Here is a 21919-nt window from a genome sequence, read left to right on the forward strand (position 1 = left end):
TTGAGAACACCACTGCGAACATTTATAGAATTCCTGACATAGATTTTTTTCCGCGATACAAAATTACTTAATTGCATTAAATATTTTATAAAAATATATAATATATTTGACGAGGCGGTTGGCATGGTTGGTGGATGCTTGCCTTTCACGCCGAAGATTGTGGGTTCGATTCCCACCCATGACATGTACGTGAACATGTCTGTTTGTCCTGAGTCTGGGTGTAATTATCTATATAAGTATGTATTTACAAAAGAAAAGTAGTATATGTAGTATATGAGTCGTCTGGTTTCCATAGTACAAGCTCTGTACAAGCTTAATTTGGGATCAGACGGCCGTTTGTAAAAAATGTCCAAGGATATTATTATTGTTATAATATATATGTGAATAAAGTTTATTAATTCATTTATATTATATTTTATACTGGAAAAAAGAATTCGTCATTATAAGTCACGACCGTCAGGTCTGAACAGTCTTTGTGAAAATGAATGACAGACACGGAATTCGGAATTCGGGATTCGAAATTCGGAATGTAGTTTTACCGAAAGAAACGGGTTAGTTAACGTTTTAAGTTTGTTTACGAAAAACGGACTCTGTTTCTTGAACTACTCGTACAAGACAAATAAACTAAGACCTAGTGGCAAGATTTTTTTATAAAATGAGTCGCCTTGTGTTTAGTGGTCGACATATGTTGGTCAAATAGACAGGCAGACTAGCAAATGTCACCATTCCTCATAGACATTGGCGCTGTAAGAAATATTAACCGTTTCTTAGATCGTCATTGCGCCACCAACCTTGGAAACTAAGATGGAACTAAGGGACATAACCCTTCTGCCTGTAGTTACATTGGCTCACTTACTGTTCAAACTGAAACACAATAATAAGTATTGCTATTTAGCTGTAGAATAATGTTTGGGTGATACCTACACCGACGGACTTACACAAAATCCTACCATCAAGGTACGTTAGTTAGAATACGTTAATATAAACAGAAGATCGCGGGTTCAAAAATACTGTTGTGTTGTGCCTTTTGTTGATGACGGATATAGATTTACTGCAGTCTCATAAATATAAGAAACACAAAAACAGCTGAAGTACATTCGTTTGTTTGAACAGTTTGTATTTTTTTATTAAAACAAACAAATATTGCACGAACGTCTGACAACCACTAATTAAAAAGTCAAACTTTCAATGGCATCCTCGATTTATTATTTTAAATAAAAATATTTGATATGTTTTAATTTTTTTAATCAATAATTTAAAATATACTTTTTTAAGATTTCTCAAAGGGCTGTCGACAGCATATACATATATAAAGAATCTTATATAAATACAACATGCTAACGAAATTTCAGACACACCGATTAAAAAAAATGTACTACATACAGAAAAATACTTTATAAACATAGCTTAGTATAAGCCATGGCGTAGGGTTTAATAAAACAAGGATGAAATGGCGAGGGTTGCTTGATTAAATCATCTCTACAACACTTTACGCTGGCAATCTACCTTTGATAGCCGACGAAATATTAACACCAACACTGCAGGGAGGTACCTATTAAATTATATTTTTTTAGACAAGCTACAAATTAAATGTAAGATGAATATTAAAACATAAGCACAAATTACGTGGTCGTAATTGGTAAATATATTAGGTAAATACCATGTATTTGTTGTTCTCCTCGTTGGTCTAGTGGCTACTTGTAAGGCCGCAGACCCAGAGGTCATGGGTTGAAATTCCAAGTCGAGCCAATAAAAGTTATTGAGTTTTTCTGTCAAAAATTCTCAGTAGCAGCCCGGGGTCTGGAAGTTGGCACGTAAAGCCGTTGGTCCTGCGCCTAAAACTCTTTCCGGTCGTGTCGGATTGCTGTACCATCGGATTATGAGAGTCAGGGAATAGAGAGTGCAATTGTGTTTGCGCACATACTTATGCACTATTATTTCTCCTGTGCAGTTGGCTAATCTCTCTTGACATTGGCCGCCATGGCCGAAATTGGTTTGGAGGACATTGTCATTATTAATAGGATGAAAAAGGAATTCTTCTTCTACTTAAATTCTTGTCCCTTCTTTTCAGTAGAATCTACATTCTGAACCAATAGTAGTTTTATATTTAATTAAATACTGCAACATGACGATTCAAGTGCCCATACAAGCCTACTTGAATTTCAATTTGAGTACGTGAGTGTTTTTGTTAAAAAAATGCAAATATTTTAGTTTAAATTCTCATCATATTCTAGAAAACTCCTTAGAAATTCATCGTCGCTCGACCATAGAATACTCAGCCGCTTGTAACACAAGCACTTCACTCTTAAACTATTTGTTTACTTCGCAAACATTTCTTTTCAATTCAGGACGTATATTCTCGAGAGAAATTTCATATGAACTTAGTCTTCAATTTTATTTTAAAACAATGTCTCATGTGTACTTTTATTTCACAATTTAAAATATTTCTAGTGGTAGGGCTTTGTACAAGCTCGTCTGGGTAGTCTCTCTCACTCATCAGATATTCTACCGCATAACAGCAATACTTGTTATTGTTGTGTTCCGGTTTGAAGTGTGAGCGAGCCAGTGTAATTACAGGCACAAGGGACATAAAATCTTAGGTCCCAAGGTTGGTGGCGCATTGGCTATGCAAGCGATGGTTAACATTTTTTACAATGCCAATGTCTATGGGCGTTGGTGACCACTTACTATTAGGTGGCCCATATGCTCGTCCGCCTTCCAATTCTATAAAAAAAATTACACAAATGAGTAGTTTGTACATTTACTGATATATAAAAATATACCTATTCTGTTATAATAAGAACATGACTTGTAATCATATACATTTTTATTTATTTACTTTATATGTATCTCCTAAATCATGTTGTCCGTGTCTTTGGTTTAATTTATATTAATGTGACCATTCTAAGTCATTATAACATCTCTTATTATTTATATTGTTTGTTCAGAGATATTATTACAATAATCGAAGAATGTATATTTCATATAAAATATAACATTATTTAGTTTGAATAAACGCACGATTTATGCATAAACGCGATAAAAGAGAATAACAGCTATTCTTGTGCTACGATAAATATATTTTGTGTAATATACAGCTTCCATGCCTCATATTGTTAATAATAATTATGATTGTATAACGAATAGAAAACAAGTATACACATTTCATTATACAAGCGTTGTATGTATATTATGCAAGCGTTGCCATAACCACATGCTAACAATTTGTATCACGCGTGTAGATCTGAAATTCTCGTAGCACAATCCGTAACGCGTTACGGTATCGTAGCAAATGATCGCGAGAGAAATTCTATTAAAAATCGCGGAGTGTTCTACGAAAATGTATATACGGGAATGCTTTATGAAAATTGATAATATATTGAATACGTCATAAAAAATATTCGTTGGATGTAAAAAATATTGAGAAAACTATTATTATATTTTTAATAATAATGTCATTGATATTTGAAAATAAATGTTATAAATATTATAAGCATTTTTACGGCATTGTCTATTAATTCTAAGAAGAGAAGCTAGAGTGAAAAACTTGAACCCTATTACAGACCTACCCCGCTCTTAAGAAGTAGGTTACATATGTCGGAATTACAATTAAGATACATTCAGGTTTCCTGAAAAAATATACCACCAAGCATGAATTGAATTATAAACAAACATTGACTTTTCATATTATAACGTTTTCACATAAACGTAGTGTCGTACTTGGCCTGGGTTTGAATAAACGATGTTTGGTAAAAATTCACAAATTCAACTCTCATACTTGATTAAGAGATAAAATATAATAGAATAACCATAATAATAAGAAAATATTAATTTATTTATAAATCATTTTAATTACTTCATAGAACATATAAATAATGGTTAGCATTTCATACAATGTCAATATCTGTGGGCGTTGGTGACCACTAATCATCAGGTGGCCTATTTGCCACCATAATATATCAAAAAATAATAATATGCAAAAGTAAATATTTTAAAAACTTTGTAAATTGAAAAAGAAATGCTCACTGGAAGTATTTCTTTTGTATAATATAAATTATACTACAATTGACGTTTTATCATCAAACCGCAACATTAAATTAAAGTGTTCAAATATTATTAATATTGTAATTTAATATTTATATTGTAATATAATAAATAGAACTGTAAGATTAATTTAATTGACGTTCCTGCATTATAAGTGCAAGTTTTAACCGTGACTTTTTTAAGGATTAAATATAAATATACTAATATTTAACTGTCGATGTCGTCTTGAGTTATCATAGATTGGACCAATGATAATTATTTGTTTTTTTTTAACTGTAGTTCCAAAGTTGCGTCAAGAGCGTGTAAAGCCGAAGATTTAGTGATTAATACAGAGTGCGTATTTTGATTATGAACTATTTTATTTACTAAATAGAGTTAGTTGGTATTTGAGCTTAAGGACGTATTCAATATAATTATATGTACCTCTGGATTTAGTGGTTATTCTGGCGCAAATGGCGCCAGTGAATACCACATTGACTAGCCCGTTGGTGCAGTTGGCAGTAACTCTGTCTTCCGCTACGGGGTTGCGGGCTTGTATCCCATTTATGCATTTATACATTTATTTAACATTATAAAAAAACCGTGTGAAGTAAATGAACTCCATGTGTTTTTTGAGTGAGATAAAACCCTTGACAACCCTATTGATTAAATTTGGTGCCTATATCTTGATTAAAATTTGTATGAAAATCCGTTGAGCAGTTTTTGAGATTATCACGTACAAACAGCAAGACAAACAGAAGCGGCGTAGGACTTTGTTATATAATATGTTGTATTTCACAATTCACCAAACAACTCATCCAATCGCTGTCAGTACTTACATCATCTATAACCGAGGGCTCCGCTCGATTTCAACAAATGATTATTGATCGGTTATAACAAACGTCTCGAGTGTGATAACGCATATTAATATACCCCTTTTACCATTCGCTCGACCTTCACTGGAGGGATCGAGATTGAACTACTATAAATCCTCTAGGAGTTCTTGAATTTCGATATGTTAATTATCTTTGGTCGAGAATTGCTAATTATGCATAGCTAATAAGTACGGAGTGAAAGTTTTTTTTTATATAAAATATGTTGACTGAGCGACAAATGGGCCACCCAATGATTACTAATCACCACCGCCCAGACATAACGCTGTTAGAAATATTAATCATTCCTTACAACGCTAATGCACCACCAACCTTGGATACTAAGATGCTGAGTCCCTGGTGTCTGTAGTTACCATACTCACCCTTTCAACCAAAACATCTCAATACTATAAATTACTTGAGTGAGAGTGCGATAAACTCAAAAACTAGCAAACGCATTTCATACAGTTTTCACCAATGATCAACCTATGTATTATTTTACTATATACATACATTACCGTAGAATACAGCAATCGTAAATGTGTTATATACAGGATTGTGAAATATTTGCGGGTGTTGGTATTACAGAGGTCGACAGAAGATGTGGAGAGACACGGAATATTATAGGGTTGTCCGTGTGTAAAACTGATGACAAACCCTTAACAGATTGATACAAAAAATAGAATCATTAAAATCAATTGTTACCTATATACCGTAACAGCCTGTGAATGTCCCACTGCTGGGCTAAAGGCATCCTCTCCTCTTTTTGAGGAGAAGGTTTGGAGCTTATTCCACCACGCTGCTTCAATCCAATGCGGGTTGGTGGATTTTTTTTTTTTTTATAGATTAGGAAGGCGGACGAGCATATGGGCCACCTGATGGTAAGTGGTCACCAACGCTCTTAGACATTGGCATTGTAAGAAATGTCAACCATCGCTTATAGCCAATGCGCCACCAACCTTGGGAACTAAGATTTTATGGATTACACATGTGGCAGATTTTCAGTGAAATTAGACACATGCAGTTTTCCTCACGAAGTTTTTCCTTTACCGTAAACTGAAACTGAAACAGCCTGTGAATGTCCCACTGCTGGGCTAAAGGCCTCCTCTCCTCATTTTGAGGAGAAGGTTTGGAGCTTATTCCACCACGCTGCTCCAATGCGGGTTGGTGACCCTTTACCGTAAAGCACGAGATGAATTATAATCACAAATTAAGCACATAAAAATTCAGTTTGCCCGGGTTTGAACCCACGATCATCGGTTAAGATCACGCGTTCTTACCACTAGGCCATCTCGGCTCTTTACCTATATCTAATCGTCAGTTCCGTGTTTATCAAAAACGCATATGGATGTCAAAAATACAAGAAAAGAATACATTTGGTACAAGAAACAATTCACTTCATATACTTACAGTAACATATATATTCAAATCTAAATATTATCTATCCAAATATAATTTTATAAGCAGTCTTAATTCATCATGTTACAGAACTAAATTGAATGTAAAGCTACCATAGTTTCAGAATGTAGATTAAACCTAGAAAAACCAGCAAAAAAACTCAGTACGTATTTTTTTCTCTTTTTCTCAAAATAAACTTAGGTCGCCTGTATCTATGGGCAGTGACTACTTACCATCAGATGGCCCATCTGTCCGTCCGCCTACAAATATTTAATTTTGTGTTTTAAAATTTAAAACACAAAACATAAATAACACTCATTTCTACAACCAGAGAAAAAAATGATAGAAGGCAAGGTTGAATTATAAATTAGTTCTTCAGTAAGTGAAATGAGGAGTAAAGTGATATTCCATGGCGTAGTTCAGCATTATGTACCGTCACATAGCATTTAGACGTAACCCGACCGAATTACACATTCGACCCACGTCTCGGCTCGCAAACAGATCGCCTGTGGGATAAGACTTAACGACGTGGGACCATAGAAACATTTTTTCAAAATATTTACCGACGACCAACGTAAATAGCAAACAAATTCCTGTTTAAATATCTTACTAGATGTCTATCATTACCTGTGTTAAAGAGAAACCACCTGTAGGTAGCCCACTGCTGGGCAAAGTGGTATACTTAAAGGGACAGCTTGAAGCTTGTTAGGGTTGTTATACATACTTGCAGAAAATTTTATCAGAGACTTGGGTTACATTTTGTTTTATATATTTTCCTGTCACATATGACCTGAGTACCTTCGAGTACGCTCCTAACTAGACCTCATAATTGTCTCTACAACATGATGGTCGTTAATCAAGTCTATAGTATGATAAAACAAAACCTAACAATGAATACACCGATACACATATATACATATATTGAGTTAGCTGTGTGTATTATGTATGTATACATAACTCATAATCGTCACATGTACGAATCGATGACGATGGAAAAACTTAAAAACAAGGAAATTTATATTATATATTTAAAAAAACACTGAACAGAAAAATATTTTTGAAACAAAAATTTCATTGAAGGCAAAAAAAACATGGGACGGGATGTACTTCCGGTTTCGTGTCTTAATTATTCTAATAGCTAGCGAGTTTTAACGGTTATTTAATTTATATTAAAGATTATTTATAACTGTTCAATTTATGCACAATATTTTTTATTTCATTTTTACCAATATTTTAAAAGGTCTATTTTGTTTGTTTTTTCTTCTGTAGTTTCGGAGTCATGAAAAAATTACTGATTCGATTAAAATAGAACTCTCATATTATGTAAAGTTATAGTTTCTGAATAAGCATAGGCTATATAACGTTTTAAATGTGAATTGCTTACAAATGAATTAATAGGATTGACAGGAGATTTTTAGAGAATAATAATGTTAACATCAGTAATCTTTTTTATAATCATATTAGTATACTAAGAAACTAACTTCTGACGGCTGTTTCGAACACTAGTTTAGAAATCAGGGCTGAATTATTACGACAAATAAAATTGGGATGTTACGGGACAACGTTGTTCCGCGACATCAAGCGTCTAGTTATAACAAAGTGGATATTATAAAAAAAATTATCCATAAAAAATATATATATACGCTAATTTTCTTGGCGATTAGAAAAACATTTTATTTATAAGACTAAATTCTGCCCGCGGCTGTGCCTGCGTTGGGGTGGGAAGGTGTTATGTCCTATTTATATCCTAAGTCTTTTTCAGCACCCCTGACAAGGTATATTCAAAATGTCATCTTGATTGGATGAGTAGGTAAGACGTGAAAGACTAACAAACAAACAAAATCATTATCGCATTTATAATATTAGTAAGCATAAGATATAACATTTATATCCTAAGTCTTTTTCAGCACCCCTGACAAGGTATATTCAAAATGTCATCTTGATTGGATGAGTAGGTAAGACGTGAAAGACTAACAAACAAACAAAATCATTATCGCATTTATAATATTAGTAAGCATTTAATCGATGTAAGTTTTTTTTTATTTAAACCTTGCAAAGTTACTTTTGCTTGTATCTTAAAATATTGACGGGCCGGTTGGCGTTGTTGGTAGATACTTGCCTCTTACGCCAAAGGTTGTGGGTTCGATTCCCATCCAGGACAGACACTTGTGTGCATGAACGTGTCTGTTTGTCCCGAGTCTGGGTGTAATTATCTATATAAGTATGTATTTACAAAAGAAAAGTAGTATGTGTAGTATATCAATTGTCTGGTTTCCATAGTACAATTAATTATACTAAATGATTTTGAGATTTCACGATATCATGATATTAAAACCACGGCCTACAATTGTTTATTCTGTGTTAATTGCACAGCGTATAATGTAATTACTGCAGCATTTCTAAAAGAAATATTAGGTCAAAAGAAAATATGTCGGTTCAAAGAAAACTTCTAGTTTAAATTTAGAATAACGTTGAATTTTATTAAAGTATGAGAGTTTTTAAACGACGAATTTAATGTTAAATATTTTATTTGTAAACATTTTTTTATTTCCTGATCTATAAATATGTAATGTTATGTTCAGTATGTGCATACTGTATATTATAAATACATTAATTATTATATTATATACCAACGTAAAAGTCATATCAAATTATGCTAACGTACTGAAATTTATTAATAAGGCGAATTTTAATTAATTTCTGAAGCGAGCATAAATTATTACTTACGAGGCTAATAATGGTTTTATTTTATTTCGACCTCACTACAGCGAGACGACAGAGGACGAAGCTTTAAAATTGCCATTTAATATATGAGAATAGCCTATTAATCTCTATGGCCTCTCATTTTAAAAAGAAGATTTAGGATTCACTTCGCTACGCTTTTGAAAAATTGGTTGTCATATGCCGAATTTTTATGTAGATTTCCGTCGTTCTGTGGTGAATTATAAACACAAACTAAGCAAATAAAAATTACACGTTACTTTCCTGGATTTGAACATTCAGTTAACACTCATGTGTTCTAACCACTACGCTATTTCATTCACAGGTCATTTTTTAATATGAATGTTCTTTTAAAAAAAACCTTCACCGAGATATTTGATAATTAAATTGTTTTATACGTTTTGTTTTTAAAAAGCTTATTTATTTATGATGACTTGATTTGTTATCCCTTATATCTCGTAATTTTCTTCTTAACAAGTTATCAATTTTCCAAAAAAAAACAAATTGTTTACTTCCGAAGTAATCGGAGGGACCAAATGAACGAAATAAGAATTATATTTTACTGTTGACGACACTTTAATAAATTTGAGACCAAATTAAATACTAGTGTGAACAGTGGAAAGCTCTTCCTTAGTTTCATTTACCGTTTGATTTCCTCGATATTAGTTCGGCGTAAACACAAATTATGAATCCATTTTTCATAGAAGTCTGAGTATCCACTTTAGTCTTCTAAACTTCAAGTTAGTCCAATTCAATAAACAGTGTACTTGCTTATCGATTATCGTAAATGCCTTCTAAGAAAATTTTATCAAAGAAATTAAGCAATTCGTTTTTAAAATTATTTTTATTCAAATAATTCTTGTTAACAATTATATTCTTATTTAAAAAGGCCTGAAGGCAATCGTTTCATGTCTAAGGTATGTTATATAAGTCGTTACAGTAACAAGAAATATTACAAAACGTGTGTATAAATATAACGCTTTGAGGCTTAATACAGTGAAAACCCTGTACTATTTTTTTTGCATAAAAGAACATAAAAGGGTCTACCATTTCCTTCCATTAATTAACATAGCTATTATAATATTTAAATAAAGAGCAGAGGTAGCTTAGTGGTTAAAGCGCGTGAATCTTTGCCCATGATCGCGGGTTCATACACGAGCAAGTGTGTTCAATTTGTGTTTATAATTAAAAATCATCATCATGACGAAATTTGCATGTTTCAGATTCTCTTAAAGGAGAAGAGGTCTTAGTCCACCATTGAGATATTTACAGACGTTTCGTCTTTTACATAACAAGTACTGTATGTATTATATAAATTTTATTCTAGCATCGAAATATATTGTTATTATACCAACATTATTTTGTTTTATTATTATTATATTAAACCCTCCTTTCGGACATCTTCTGCACTGAAATACAAGGTTGCTGAATGAAGATCATTTCAGGGATCAAATCTCAAATATTTATTAGATTTTTTTTATTATGATTTCTTGTAGTCGCCAGACGTGTTGCCCGTGCCTTTGTTGTATCGTCCTATCAGTTTATAGTTTGTTGGCGTGCTGTTTTCATTGTCAGGCATCACAATAAAAAATTATTTGATTGTACTATTTTTAAACTAATTTAATTAAGTATCTTTATCTATTAAAACATATAAGTTTCTTCTAACTTACACTGAATTTTATTGTTTGTTACTCATGAATTAATGTTACCCCAAATAAACAATTATTTCTTTATTGTTGTCTCTTTCGTTTCTATCTTTATAAATTATAATATTTAAGAACATACATATTTAAAATATCATTTAAATATAACATTATATAGCTACACGAAGTTAAATGTAAGTAGTTTGTAGGTTCATAAATTGAGCGATTTGTTTAGAAACGATAAATAACGTCTTCGTTTGTGAAGGATGAAAGGATGATATACTACAGCTAGCTGTCCGCTTATCACGAAATACGAACCAAAATGCTTCACTATTATTTACTCTACTATTTTGCTTCATAAACATTATATACTTATCTTATTTCCTAACCGAGATGGCCTCGTGGTTAGAACGCGTGAATCTTAACCGATGATCGTGGGTTCAAACTCGGGTAAGCACCACTGAATTTTCATGTGCTTAATTTGTGATTATAATTCATCTCGTGCTCGACGGTAAAGGAAAACATCGTGAGGAAACCTGCATGTGTCTAATTTCATTAAAATTATGTCACATGTGTATTCTACCAACCCGCATTGAAGCAGCGTGGTGGAATAAACTCTAAACCTTCTCCTCAAAAAGGGAGAGGAGGCCTTAGCCCAGCAGTGGGACATTAACAGGCTGTTACTGTTACTGTTTTTTCCTATTTGTATGTGGTTATTTTTTAATGTTGCAGATCCTGTATTTTATTCCCAGATCATTTCAATAAACTGAGTTTTTCTGTTAATAATCTGTATCTGTCGAGAGAAGCCCGGAGCTAAGGAGTGACGTTGTTGACTTCAGAAGCACATAGAATGAACTCTTTCCGACCGCGTCAGATTTAACATCCAATCGCATTACAAAAGTACGAATAGAAAACGCACTCGTGTTGGTGCAGACATTTGTGCTCTATAACATGTTGTGCGCAGTTAAATAAATAGTCTCCGCTTAGAATAACAGCTACTTTTTTTTATAGAATAGGAAAGCGGACGAGCATATGGGCCACCTAATGGTAAGTGGTCACCAACACCCATAGACATTGGCATGTAAGAAATGTTAACCATCGCTTACATCACCAATGCGCCACCAACCTTGGGAACTAAGATGTTAGGTCCCTTGTGCCTGTAATTACACTGGCTCACTCAACCTTCAAACTGGAACACAACAATACCAAGTACTGCTGTTTTGCGGTAGAATATTTGATAAGTGGGTGGTACCTACCCAGACGAGCTTGCACAAAGCTCTACCACCAGTAAAAACTTCTTCAAATTAGTCTTGATATAATATTTAAATTAATTAAGAGAGACAGGAAATATATCATTATTTATAAACATTTTATTGTACTGGGTACGACTTGTGCTAATAAACGAATTTCTGTCAAATTTAGTTTTAGTCGCCGAAACATAAAAAGTATCTTTATGTCTGGAATTACTATTTCGTTGAAAATCATCAATTTAACGTGCATCATTTGTGTTTATAATTCATCTCGTGCTTGACGTTGAAGGAAAACATTGTGAGGAAACCTGTATGTGTCTAATTTCATTAAAATTATGCCACATGTGTATTCTACCAACCCGCATTGGAGCAGCGTGGTGGAATAAGCTCCAAACCTTCTCGAAAGGAAGAGGAGACCTTAGCCCAGCAGTGGGACATTAACAGGCTGTTACTGTACTGAACTGTAACCTGTATCTTTGCTTACATCAAATGCACACTATTTTCACACATATAGTTCACCCACGGCTTTGCCCGCTTGTTAGAGAGGAAGAACCTAACCTCAAGGAACGAAGAGTACAAGCTTGCTTCATACAAAATTTCATTAAATTCGGTTCATATTTACTTTCCAATGTATAATATTAGGTAGAGATTAACTAAAGTTATATAAACTAATATAAATATTTGACTTTATTGTTACGCACTTGATGTAATACTTCTTTAATGTTTTTTTTAGAATAAACGATACAAATATATTTAATGTTAAAATCTAGAACTCTATAGTACAAAACCCCTTTTCGCTCCTTATCCAACCGAATAAACACGTCTCATGCCACGAGCCACTAATACATGCATGCAATTAAAAACAAGGCATGGAAATGATAGCTTGAAGTATTTTAAAATAGTGTTGTTATGTTTTTTTTTCTATGAATTTTAATTATGTTTAACGTCATACGGAAACTGGTATTCCAAATGTATCAAGTTGTTCACCATAATCATTAGTGAAAACTAAAGAAAAATATGTATGAAATTTGTCTTTATTTATTCTAATTTTGAAGTTATTTAAGGCTTTAATATAAATGAATGTTGTATTCTTCCAAATTATTTATTGATAGCAATAAAGCTCGTCAATAGTCGTATAGTATACGTCGTCATATATCAATAGGTCGTTAGGTACAAAAGAAATCGATTGACAAACAAAATGAAAGCTACTAAACTGTTTGTCTTTGCCTATTTTATACAAATATAATAATGACAGTAAACGCAATTAATTGTCATTCATATAAATAAATAAATCTAACTTATTTATTTTAATAATGAAAGATACAAACCCTATCCATACTAATATTATAAAAAAATAAGATTTAATCTTTTGTATGTTTGCTTGTAATCCAAATGATAAATGATAAACCCAAAAACTATTAAACCGATTATAAAAAAATTTTCACCTATAAAAAGCTACATTATCAGCGAGTAACATAGGTTATATTTTATTTAAAAAAAATAGAAATCACTTAGAAAATTAAAATAATGTAATCCAAGGTTTTTTTACTATACAAGTCGTTGCGTGCGCTGCGAAAACTTGATGATATCTAAAATAATGTATTGCATGTTTATAGTACTCAAAATTACCTACAAAAAAACCGCCTTAATACCTTATTGATTTAAAAATGAAATCCTTTATTTTACAGTACGAAGTCGGGACGGGCAGCTAGTGTAAATAGAAACACAAAAAACGTCACAAGACTTTATCAATTTATATTTGAATAGCTGACAAATGTATAATTATTATTCATTCGAAACAATTCAACCAGCAATAACTTTTATTCACAGTACTATGTAAATGTTCACTGCTGGGCTAAGGCCTCCTCTTCCTTTTTGAGGAAAAGGTTTGGAGCTTATTCCACGACGCTGCTCCAATGCGGGTTGGTGGAATACACATGTGGCAGAATTTCAGTGAAATTAGACACATGCAGGTTTCTTTACGATGTTTTTCTTCACCGTCAAGCACGAGATGAATTATAATCACCAACTAAACACATGAAAATTCTTTCATGAATTTTGTTGCTCTCACCACAGGGCCCTCTCGGCCTTTTTTTACTTTTATTAGTGTACTATAATTCAACGAGTATAGTTCATGTAAGGATATTCTGAAAGATCCGAAATTATTCTGAAATATGATTGGTATTGCGAGCCGACTGAATTTCAAAGTGCTCCTTCAGATACCCCGTGTTAAATGAGAATGAAATACCATCGTAGAGTGACCATAAATTGTGGATTTATAGTTATATATTTTTTGTCATATTATTATAATATTATTTGTATATATATATATATATATATATATATATATATATATATATATATATATATATATATATATATACAACCTTAACCTTAAGAAGGTGGCGGGTACTTACTGGATGTGGAAGTCAGAGGACCGGGAGCTTTGGTGCACCTTGGGAGAGGCCTATGTTCAGCACTGGACTATGATTGGCTGTTCATTGATTATTAATATTACAATACAAATATAATATTACAATACAAATACGCTTTATTCTACTTCTAACTAACGACAATATAATACTAATAGATAGATTGGTTTAATTGTTTATGTATAAACATTTTAGCGTTCGATAGGGGGAAGCCTCTACATGGTAGGGGCTTCGAGCATCAGACGGGTAAGCGTAAGATTTCGAGAGTCAGATAACGTCAGCGATAGATTTATTATTTCATCAATTCTCGTGAGGTCCTTGGCGCACATCATTTTTTTTATCAAAAATGCGAAGATCTTGTATAAGGTTTTAAACATTTATTAAATCATAATTAAAAAGTTATATCAGGTTAAATATATTGTTACGCTAATACTGATGAAGAGCCGAGATTTCGTGAACGTATTTGACGTCACAGTGTTCATCAATGTGGCAGATCCCTGCGATTTCGTTTGTGATTTATATATTCTCGTACGAATCATCATTATTATTGTGACGTCACACTATTCATGGCACTGTTATTCTATATTTAATTTTTGTATTTTTTTAAATATAATTTATGCTTGAGTTAATTTTTTTTTTCTAATTTATAATTGAGTTCAACTATAACAGGACATGCATCATTATCACTCAAATCATGGTCGCCCTATATGCTTACTTTGCAAGTATGTGAAGGTTTGACCGTTTGAGATGGATCGTCTCATATGAAATCGGCACCTCGTGTAATGAATCCATTGATGTCGTTGAGAAAAACATTAATCTATATTAAATATATATTTTATAAGTTACGTAACTCTTTGTATTATATAATACATAAAATAAATATTTAAAAAATAACATTTAAACATCAAGCGTTTTTTTTTTTAACATGGGAACTTATTGTCTGCCTTAAAAGGTCTTGATATTTTTTTTGATACTCTATTTAATAATCTTTCAATAATTTGTGACGATATCAAAATATATTTAAAACTTAAGAACGTATTTTCTTTTTTTATCTGTATGTTCTTCTGTTTACACTTACATTACACGAAAATTATTGAACTTTTTTTTTTAAAACATTGGATGACTATGATCTAAGCCAACATTCAGTACATAAAAGTAAAGTGTGAATGCCTTTTAAAGTCCTACTTCTGGGCTAAAGCCCCCTTTTCCTTTAAGGACAAGGTTTGGATCTCTTTCTACTACGCTGGTCCAATGCGGGTTGGTGAATACACATTTCAATAAAATTAAACACATGTAGTATGTACTCACTATGTTTTCTTTCACCGCCGAGAATGAGATTAATTATAAACACAAATTAAGCACATAAAAATTCAGTGGATTTGAACCCGCGATCATCGACTTAGAATCACCTCTGGGCAATCTGGCTCAGCACATAAGGATACTTCAAAACTTTAACTATATGCCCCAAAATGTATTTAAAACCAAACTGCGTAAATTTATCAGAGAATAAAATTAAACTTCAAGGCAAAACCCTCTTTTCCTTACTCCTATTAAGGACAAGGTCTAGAGCGTATTCCACTACGATGCTCTAATGCGGGTTGATGTGTCGATCTCTCCCTCCAATACTTGCAGGTTTCCTGACGACGATTGTTCACTGAGCCAACTCGGCCCTTAACTACGCAATGTATTTTAAAAGAGTAAAATTACTTATATCGTCGTTCGTTGTATATATTCGTAATATTAGCGCATTCACCTTGAACTAATTTTGGTTTAACAAATATTTTTTCTAGATATTCTAGATAGATTAAAAAATTAAAAATGTTTCCAGTTACAAGTGGAATGTTCTAGAAAATAAATTAAATTAAAAATATTATTAACCTAGAAAAGTGACATGCCTATTTACGAAGTATTTAAATAAACACAACACTTCGCTTACAACCTCTTTTCTGTTTAGCACAAGATATTTCCGTTAACGTTTATTCCATTTGATTTTTACACTATGATGAATATGTTCAAAATAGAACGAAGAACATAATTGAGCAATTTTTATGTGATTGTCGTGGAGAGGCAAACTGCCTCTACGGCAATTAAGTCGGTCTTAACCTCGAGTCGCGCCAATAGATGTATAACAACAAAACATTGATAATTTAGTAATATATATTTATAATCCTCTTAAAATAATTACATATTTAAACTTATTTACAATAATAAATTTCATTTTAAGCTAACGGACATATTATACTGTCATCATACATGTCATCATCATCAATCCCGAAAGCCGAGATGCCCCAGTGCTAAGAACGCGTGAATCTTAACCGATGATCGTGGTTGATGATGGTTCAAAACCGGGCAAGCACCACTGAATTGTCATGTGCTTAATTTGTGATTATAATTCATCTCTTGCTTTACGGTGACAGAAAACATCGTGAGGAAACCTGCATGTGTTTTCATTCACTGAAATTCTGCCACATGTGTATTCCACCAACCCGCACTGGAGCAGCATGGTGGAATAAGCTCCAAACCTTCTCCTCAAAAAAAGGGAGAGGAGGTCTTTAGCCCAGCAGTGGGACATTCGCAGGCTGTATCATCAATAATTTTTTTTTTTTATTTTGCCTAAAGTTTTAACAGAATCGCATATTAGGTTTGAATTCAAAGAAAAAATATAAAAGACGTACAAATGACGTACGTACAGATGACCTTAGAGACGTTTTTGCCTTAAGTTAAGTGAAAGTTTTATACGTTTTTAATGAATTTTTATTTCATATCTTCTCTTCATATGTATTGTTTACAATTCGTACACCTCTAAGCCGCTTTAACATTTACTAGGTTTGTCCTTTAATCAAAGATTGTCTTGAAGCGATTGCTGTTATGTATATCTTTATATTAATACGTTTATTTCAACAAATTACGCGCACGGACGGTTGTGAGATTTTACACGGTTAAAGTTTATATAAAGAAGTGCAAAAGGTAAGACATATATATATATATCTTACATCTCACTTTTAGTACTTTTTTATTAGGAATTTTATATTATATATATTATTCTAGAATTAGAAAATCTACTGGTGTTAGGGCTTTGTGCAAGCTCGTCTGGGTAGGTACCACCCACTTATCAGATATTCTACCACAAAACAGCAGTACTTGATATTGTCGTGTTCCGGTTTGAAGGGTGAGTGAGCCAGTGTAATTACAGGCACAAGGGGCATAAAATCTTAGTTCCCAAGGTTGGTGGTGCATTGGCTATGTAAACAATGGTTGACATTTCTTACAATGCCAATGTCTAAGGGCGAAAAAAGAATTATTTACAGTCGAATTTCGACCACTGAGGGACCTCTAGTATCCATTAAACCGTCCTTGTAACAATTTTCACTCTGTGTCAATGTATATATAATGTATTATTGTACACTAAAATATATTTGTATTGTGTTGTATTCATGTCTGGCGACCAAATACCGAATAGCGGTTACTTCAAAGAATTAACAAAAGAGTTATCTAAAGATTGTATCGTGAATTGTAATCTTAAGAAAATGTTACGAAAAATGAAAAACAAACGGCGCTGAAACTTAAAACATCAATCACAGATGTATATCATCGCTGTTCAAAAAAGATTAACTTTGTAGAAGTTTCGATAAACTTTCCGTATTTTCTTCGTACAAATTAAACGCTATTTGACGCTTTGGTACTTCTAAGTGAATGAATTTCAATATTCTAAAACGACACATTTAGTTTTATAAAAAATATTTTTTTCCTTGGTAACTATAATACAATAATAAAAAATTATCATTAAATAATCTAATGATTATTTCAAAAAACTAAAAGATATTTTTACTGAGCCTATTGTATATTTATGTAATATTAGCTTCACAAATAGTATTTTCCCCGACTTGTGTAAAAAAAATTGTGTCTCTTATAAAACATGTGTTACTAGTGCCCCCTCCAATTATAGACCAATATCATTGCTCTCAACCTCGTCAAAAATGTTTAAATTAAATTGAATTAAATGTAACTCACACTCTCACACACACACACACACAACACACACGCACATTCACACACACACACACTCATACACGCGTGCGCGCACACGTACTCACACTCACATAAGCACGGACATCATATTTTTTCCATTTTATATTTTTATTATTTCTTACTACTCACTTTATACATTTATTTTTGTTTCTTGTTCATGTAAACGGGAGTGGAGGCCTGGTGTCTTGTAGAACAGTTTATCTATTGCAAGCACCAGTCTTTACATTATTTATATTATTATTATTATAATAAAATAATAACATCCTGGGATATTAATCACACACAACCACGATCCCAAACTAAGCAGAGCTTGTTCTATGGAAACCAGACAACTGATATACTACATATACTACTTTTCTTTTGTAAATACATACTTATATAGATAATTATGCCTAGACTTGGGACAAACAGACATGTTCATGCACACAAATTTCTTTCCTGGGTGGAAATCGAACGTACAACCTTCAGCGTGAAAGACAAGTATCTATCAACCACACCAACCGGCCCGTCCGCATAAATTATTATACCCAATACCCCATATTTCACATTTAGAGCGGCACAATCGCGCTTGCAAATTATTTGTCCCACTGTTGTTAAAAAAATGTCGCTCTATAACAAATCACGCCACAGACCTTCAGGTACAATAAATTAAAATATAAAGAAAAGCCCTTCAAACATAATATGATATTTTTAAATAAAAATCTTTCAAGCTAATCTCTAGGCTGTATAGAATCAAAGTTTAAAAAAATATATAAACTAGCATTCCATTTTTAAAACTGTCACATTTATACGCTCCGGCTCTTGTGGAAGAATAAGTTGTATAACCTGCAGCCTCGTTGACTGCCTCGTTGGTCTAGTGGCTTGATGTAAGGCCGCAGACCCGAAAGTCCTGGGTTCAATTCCCAGGTCGGGCCAATAAAAAAGTTATTGGCTTTTTTTTCAGAAAATTCTGAGTAGCAGCCCGGAGTCTGGATGTTGGAAGTGTGTTCACTCCCTTGCCGCGGAAAGCACGTAAAGCCTACGCCTGAACTCTTTCCAGTCGTGTCGGATTGCCGCCCCATCGGATTATGAGAGTTTGAAAATAGAGAGTGCACCTGTGTTTGCGCACACACTTGTGCACTATAATATCTCGTGCGTAGTTGGCTAATCTCTCTTGAGATTGGCCGCCGTGATCGAAATCGGTCTGAAGGACATTATTATTATAACCTGCAGTGCTATTTTGTAAGAACTCACTTCACTACTCAACCCTGAGATGTAGTCAACATTTAACCAATTTATGATTTTTTTTATGCTTGTATTCTTGAAATGCTATAATTGTTATGGTCAATGTCGCGCATTACGTTTAAGGCGTTTTCTGCGGTGTTTCGAGTTTTTAATTACAGAATAACCCTACTGACCCTTTGTTTACAGACTATATTTTATTTAAAAATCTAGTTGTAATAACTCTTTTCTTAAAGATAACACGTATATATTCAGTACAAGAGATGTAATAATAATTATTATTTTTTATATAAAATAGACTAACAGACAAGTAGGCCTTATGGTAAATGCCGCCCTGCATCGCCCATAGATATTAACACTGTAAGAAATGTTAACCATCGCTACCAACCCTAGGAACCAAGATGTTATGTCTTGTGTCTGTAGTACACTGGCTCACTCACACTTCAAGCCATAACGCAACAACCCTAAGTATTGCTGTTTCGGCGATGCAGACGAGCTTGCACAAAGCCATTAAGTAAATTATTTTTTTATGTTTGTTTTAAGTTTTAAAACAACATCAGCTTATAAGCGTAACTTCAAAATGTGTACAGCCAAATACAGCTGCGAGAATCCCTTTTTTAATTTGCGCTGCTCCGTCGGCCTGAGTGTACGCGCCACGTACGGCACTGGTTGGTGGGGCTTTGTGCAAGCTCGTCTGGGTAGGTACCCACTTATCATATATTCTACTTGGTATTATTGTGTTCCAGTTTGAAGGGTGAGTGAGCCAGTGTAATTACAGGCACAAGGGTTATAAAATTGGTTGGTTGGAGGCGCATTGGCGATGTAAGCGATGGGTAACATTTTTTACAATGCCAATCTCTATGGGTGTCGGTGACCACCATCCGGTGGCTCATACGCTCGTCCGTCTACCTATTCCATAAAAAAAAACTTATTCTAATTTTTCAGTATTAACTAGCACTGAATATATATTCCAAAAAAATTTTTTTTGAAAAGCTAATTTTCATTTGTACTTATTAAATTTCATATAATTATCCTTAGCCCTTTCAAAACCTCTTCTAAACGGTTATCGTGTTATTCTTTTGCCCCCAAATTAAAATGTTCTGAAAATTTCATTCTTCTTCTTCTTCTACGTCATATTTAAATGATTTTATAATTTACCCGCGTGCAAAGAAATATCATATCAAAACTATTTTTCCCAAATATAAATTGCGTATTAATCTGAAGAAAAACATTGAAATTTTAACTATAAATCATAAGAATTTATATTTTATTACTACTAGGAAAAAAATTTTTTTTTAAACATTAACTTAAAGTGTAATATATGTTAAATTAATTTCATTCTATGTTTCATTGAAGGATACATATGTACAAAAAAATATATTTAATCTTAAATATTGAAAACAATATGTACACATATCTTAGCTAACTTTTTTAAGCCTTAAATTTAAACTAGGCACTAACCTGTTTTATTGGTGTTATTATTGGCGGTCCCGGACGCCTGGCTGAAAAGCGACGCGCCTGTGATCCGAGCTCGACGTAAAATCCACCACATTTTAAAAATGATAAATGTAATTAATGCAATTAAAATTCAAACAAACACACACTGAAGCACCGCAAAATTGTCTTAAAAGTTACACAACACTTACTAAATTACGTACAAGTGTGATATGATTATGACTGTAACACGTTACATAGACGATTTGAATTAAAAATAATTTTTACGAAACATTACTTTGCGAGCCTTTCAGCCGACCGTAGACTCGTTTCAGTGGACGCTTACGCTCAACTGACAGAAAGTTGTGCGGGTAGGACATGCGCATTACATATTTTGCTTTGAACAGGTGATGTTAGGAAACTGAAATTCTTACACGAGAAAATCTTTTTTTTTTTGGGTAAGCGTTCCTTACATCGCCGAATACAATAAAAACTATACGAATTTTATAAATGTATAAGTTGCTCTGAGTGTACGATATCACAACTTAACCGCTGAGCCTGAAATTTGATGAAATTTGATATGAAACAAGTTTGAACCGCAAGAAATAAAATAGGCTACTTTTTTACATCTGCCCGCTTTTCCGCCTAACACGCGGGCGAAAAATAGTACCTACTATATATTTTTGTATTCGATTTTATCTTGAATAATAAATTATATAAAGTTACAATATCGTTTTAATCACATCCAACAACGCCTTATTAAAAAAAAAACATATTTTTAATCAAGGAACGTTGATTTATTGTACATTATAAGTATATTGCTAAGATTTCTTACTTAAGATCTTAAGAAATTCGTACGTGCATCTCATAGTTTTCATGAAGTTGATTTGTTTATA

At 32.9% G+C, this 21919-nt stretch overlaps 1 protein-coding gene across 1 annotated transcript in view; it reads right to left on the reverse strand.

The window, feature by feature from the left end:
• LOC126773081 (uncharacterized) overlaps positions 1 to 21209 on the reverse strand; it is a 200361-nt gene extending 179152 nt beyond the window's left edge. The window contains exon 1 of the mRNA XM_050493727.1: positions 21051 to 21209. Coding sequence (XP_050349684.1) covers positions 21051 to 21141 — 91 coding nt within the window. The 5' untranslated portion in view covers positions 21142 to 21209. The remainder of the gene's footprint in view (positions 1 to 21050) is intronic.
• Positions 21210 to 21919: the final 710 nt, after the last annotated feature.

The sequence above is a fragment of the Nymphalis io genome, chromosome 13, assembly GCF_905147045.1.
Source record: "Nymphalis io chromosome 13, ilAglIoxx1.1, whole genome shotgun sequence".
Taxonomy (NCBI): domain Eukaryota; kingdom Metazoa; phylum Arthropoda; class Insecta; order Lepidoptera; family Nymphalidae; genus Nymphalis; species Nymphalis io.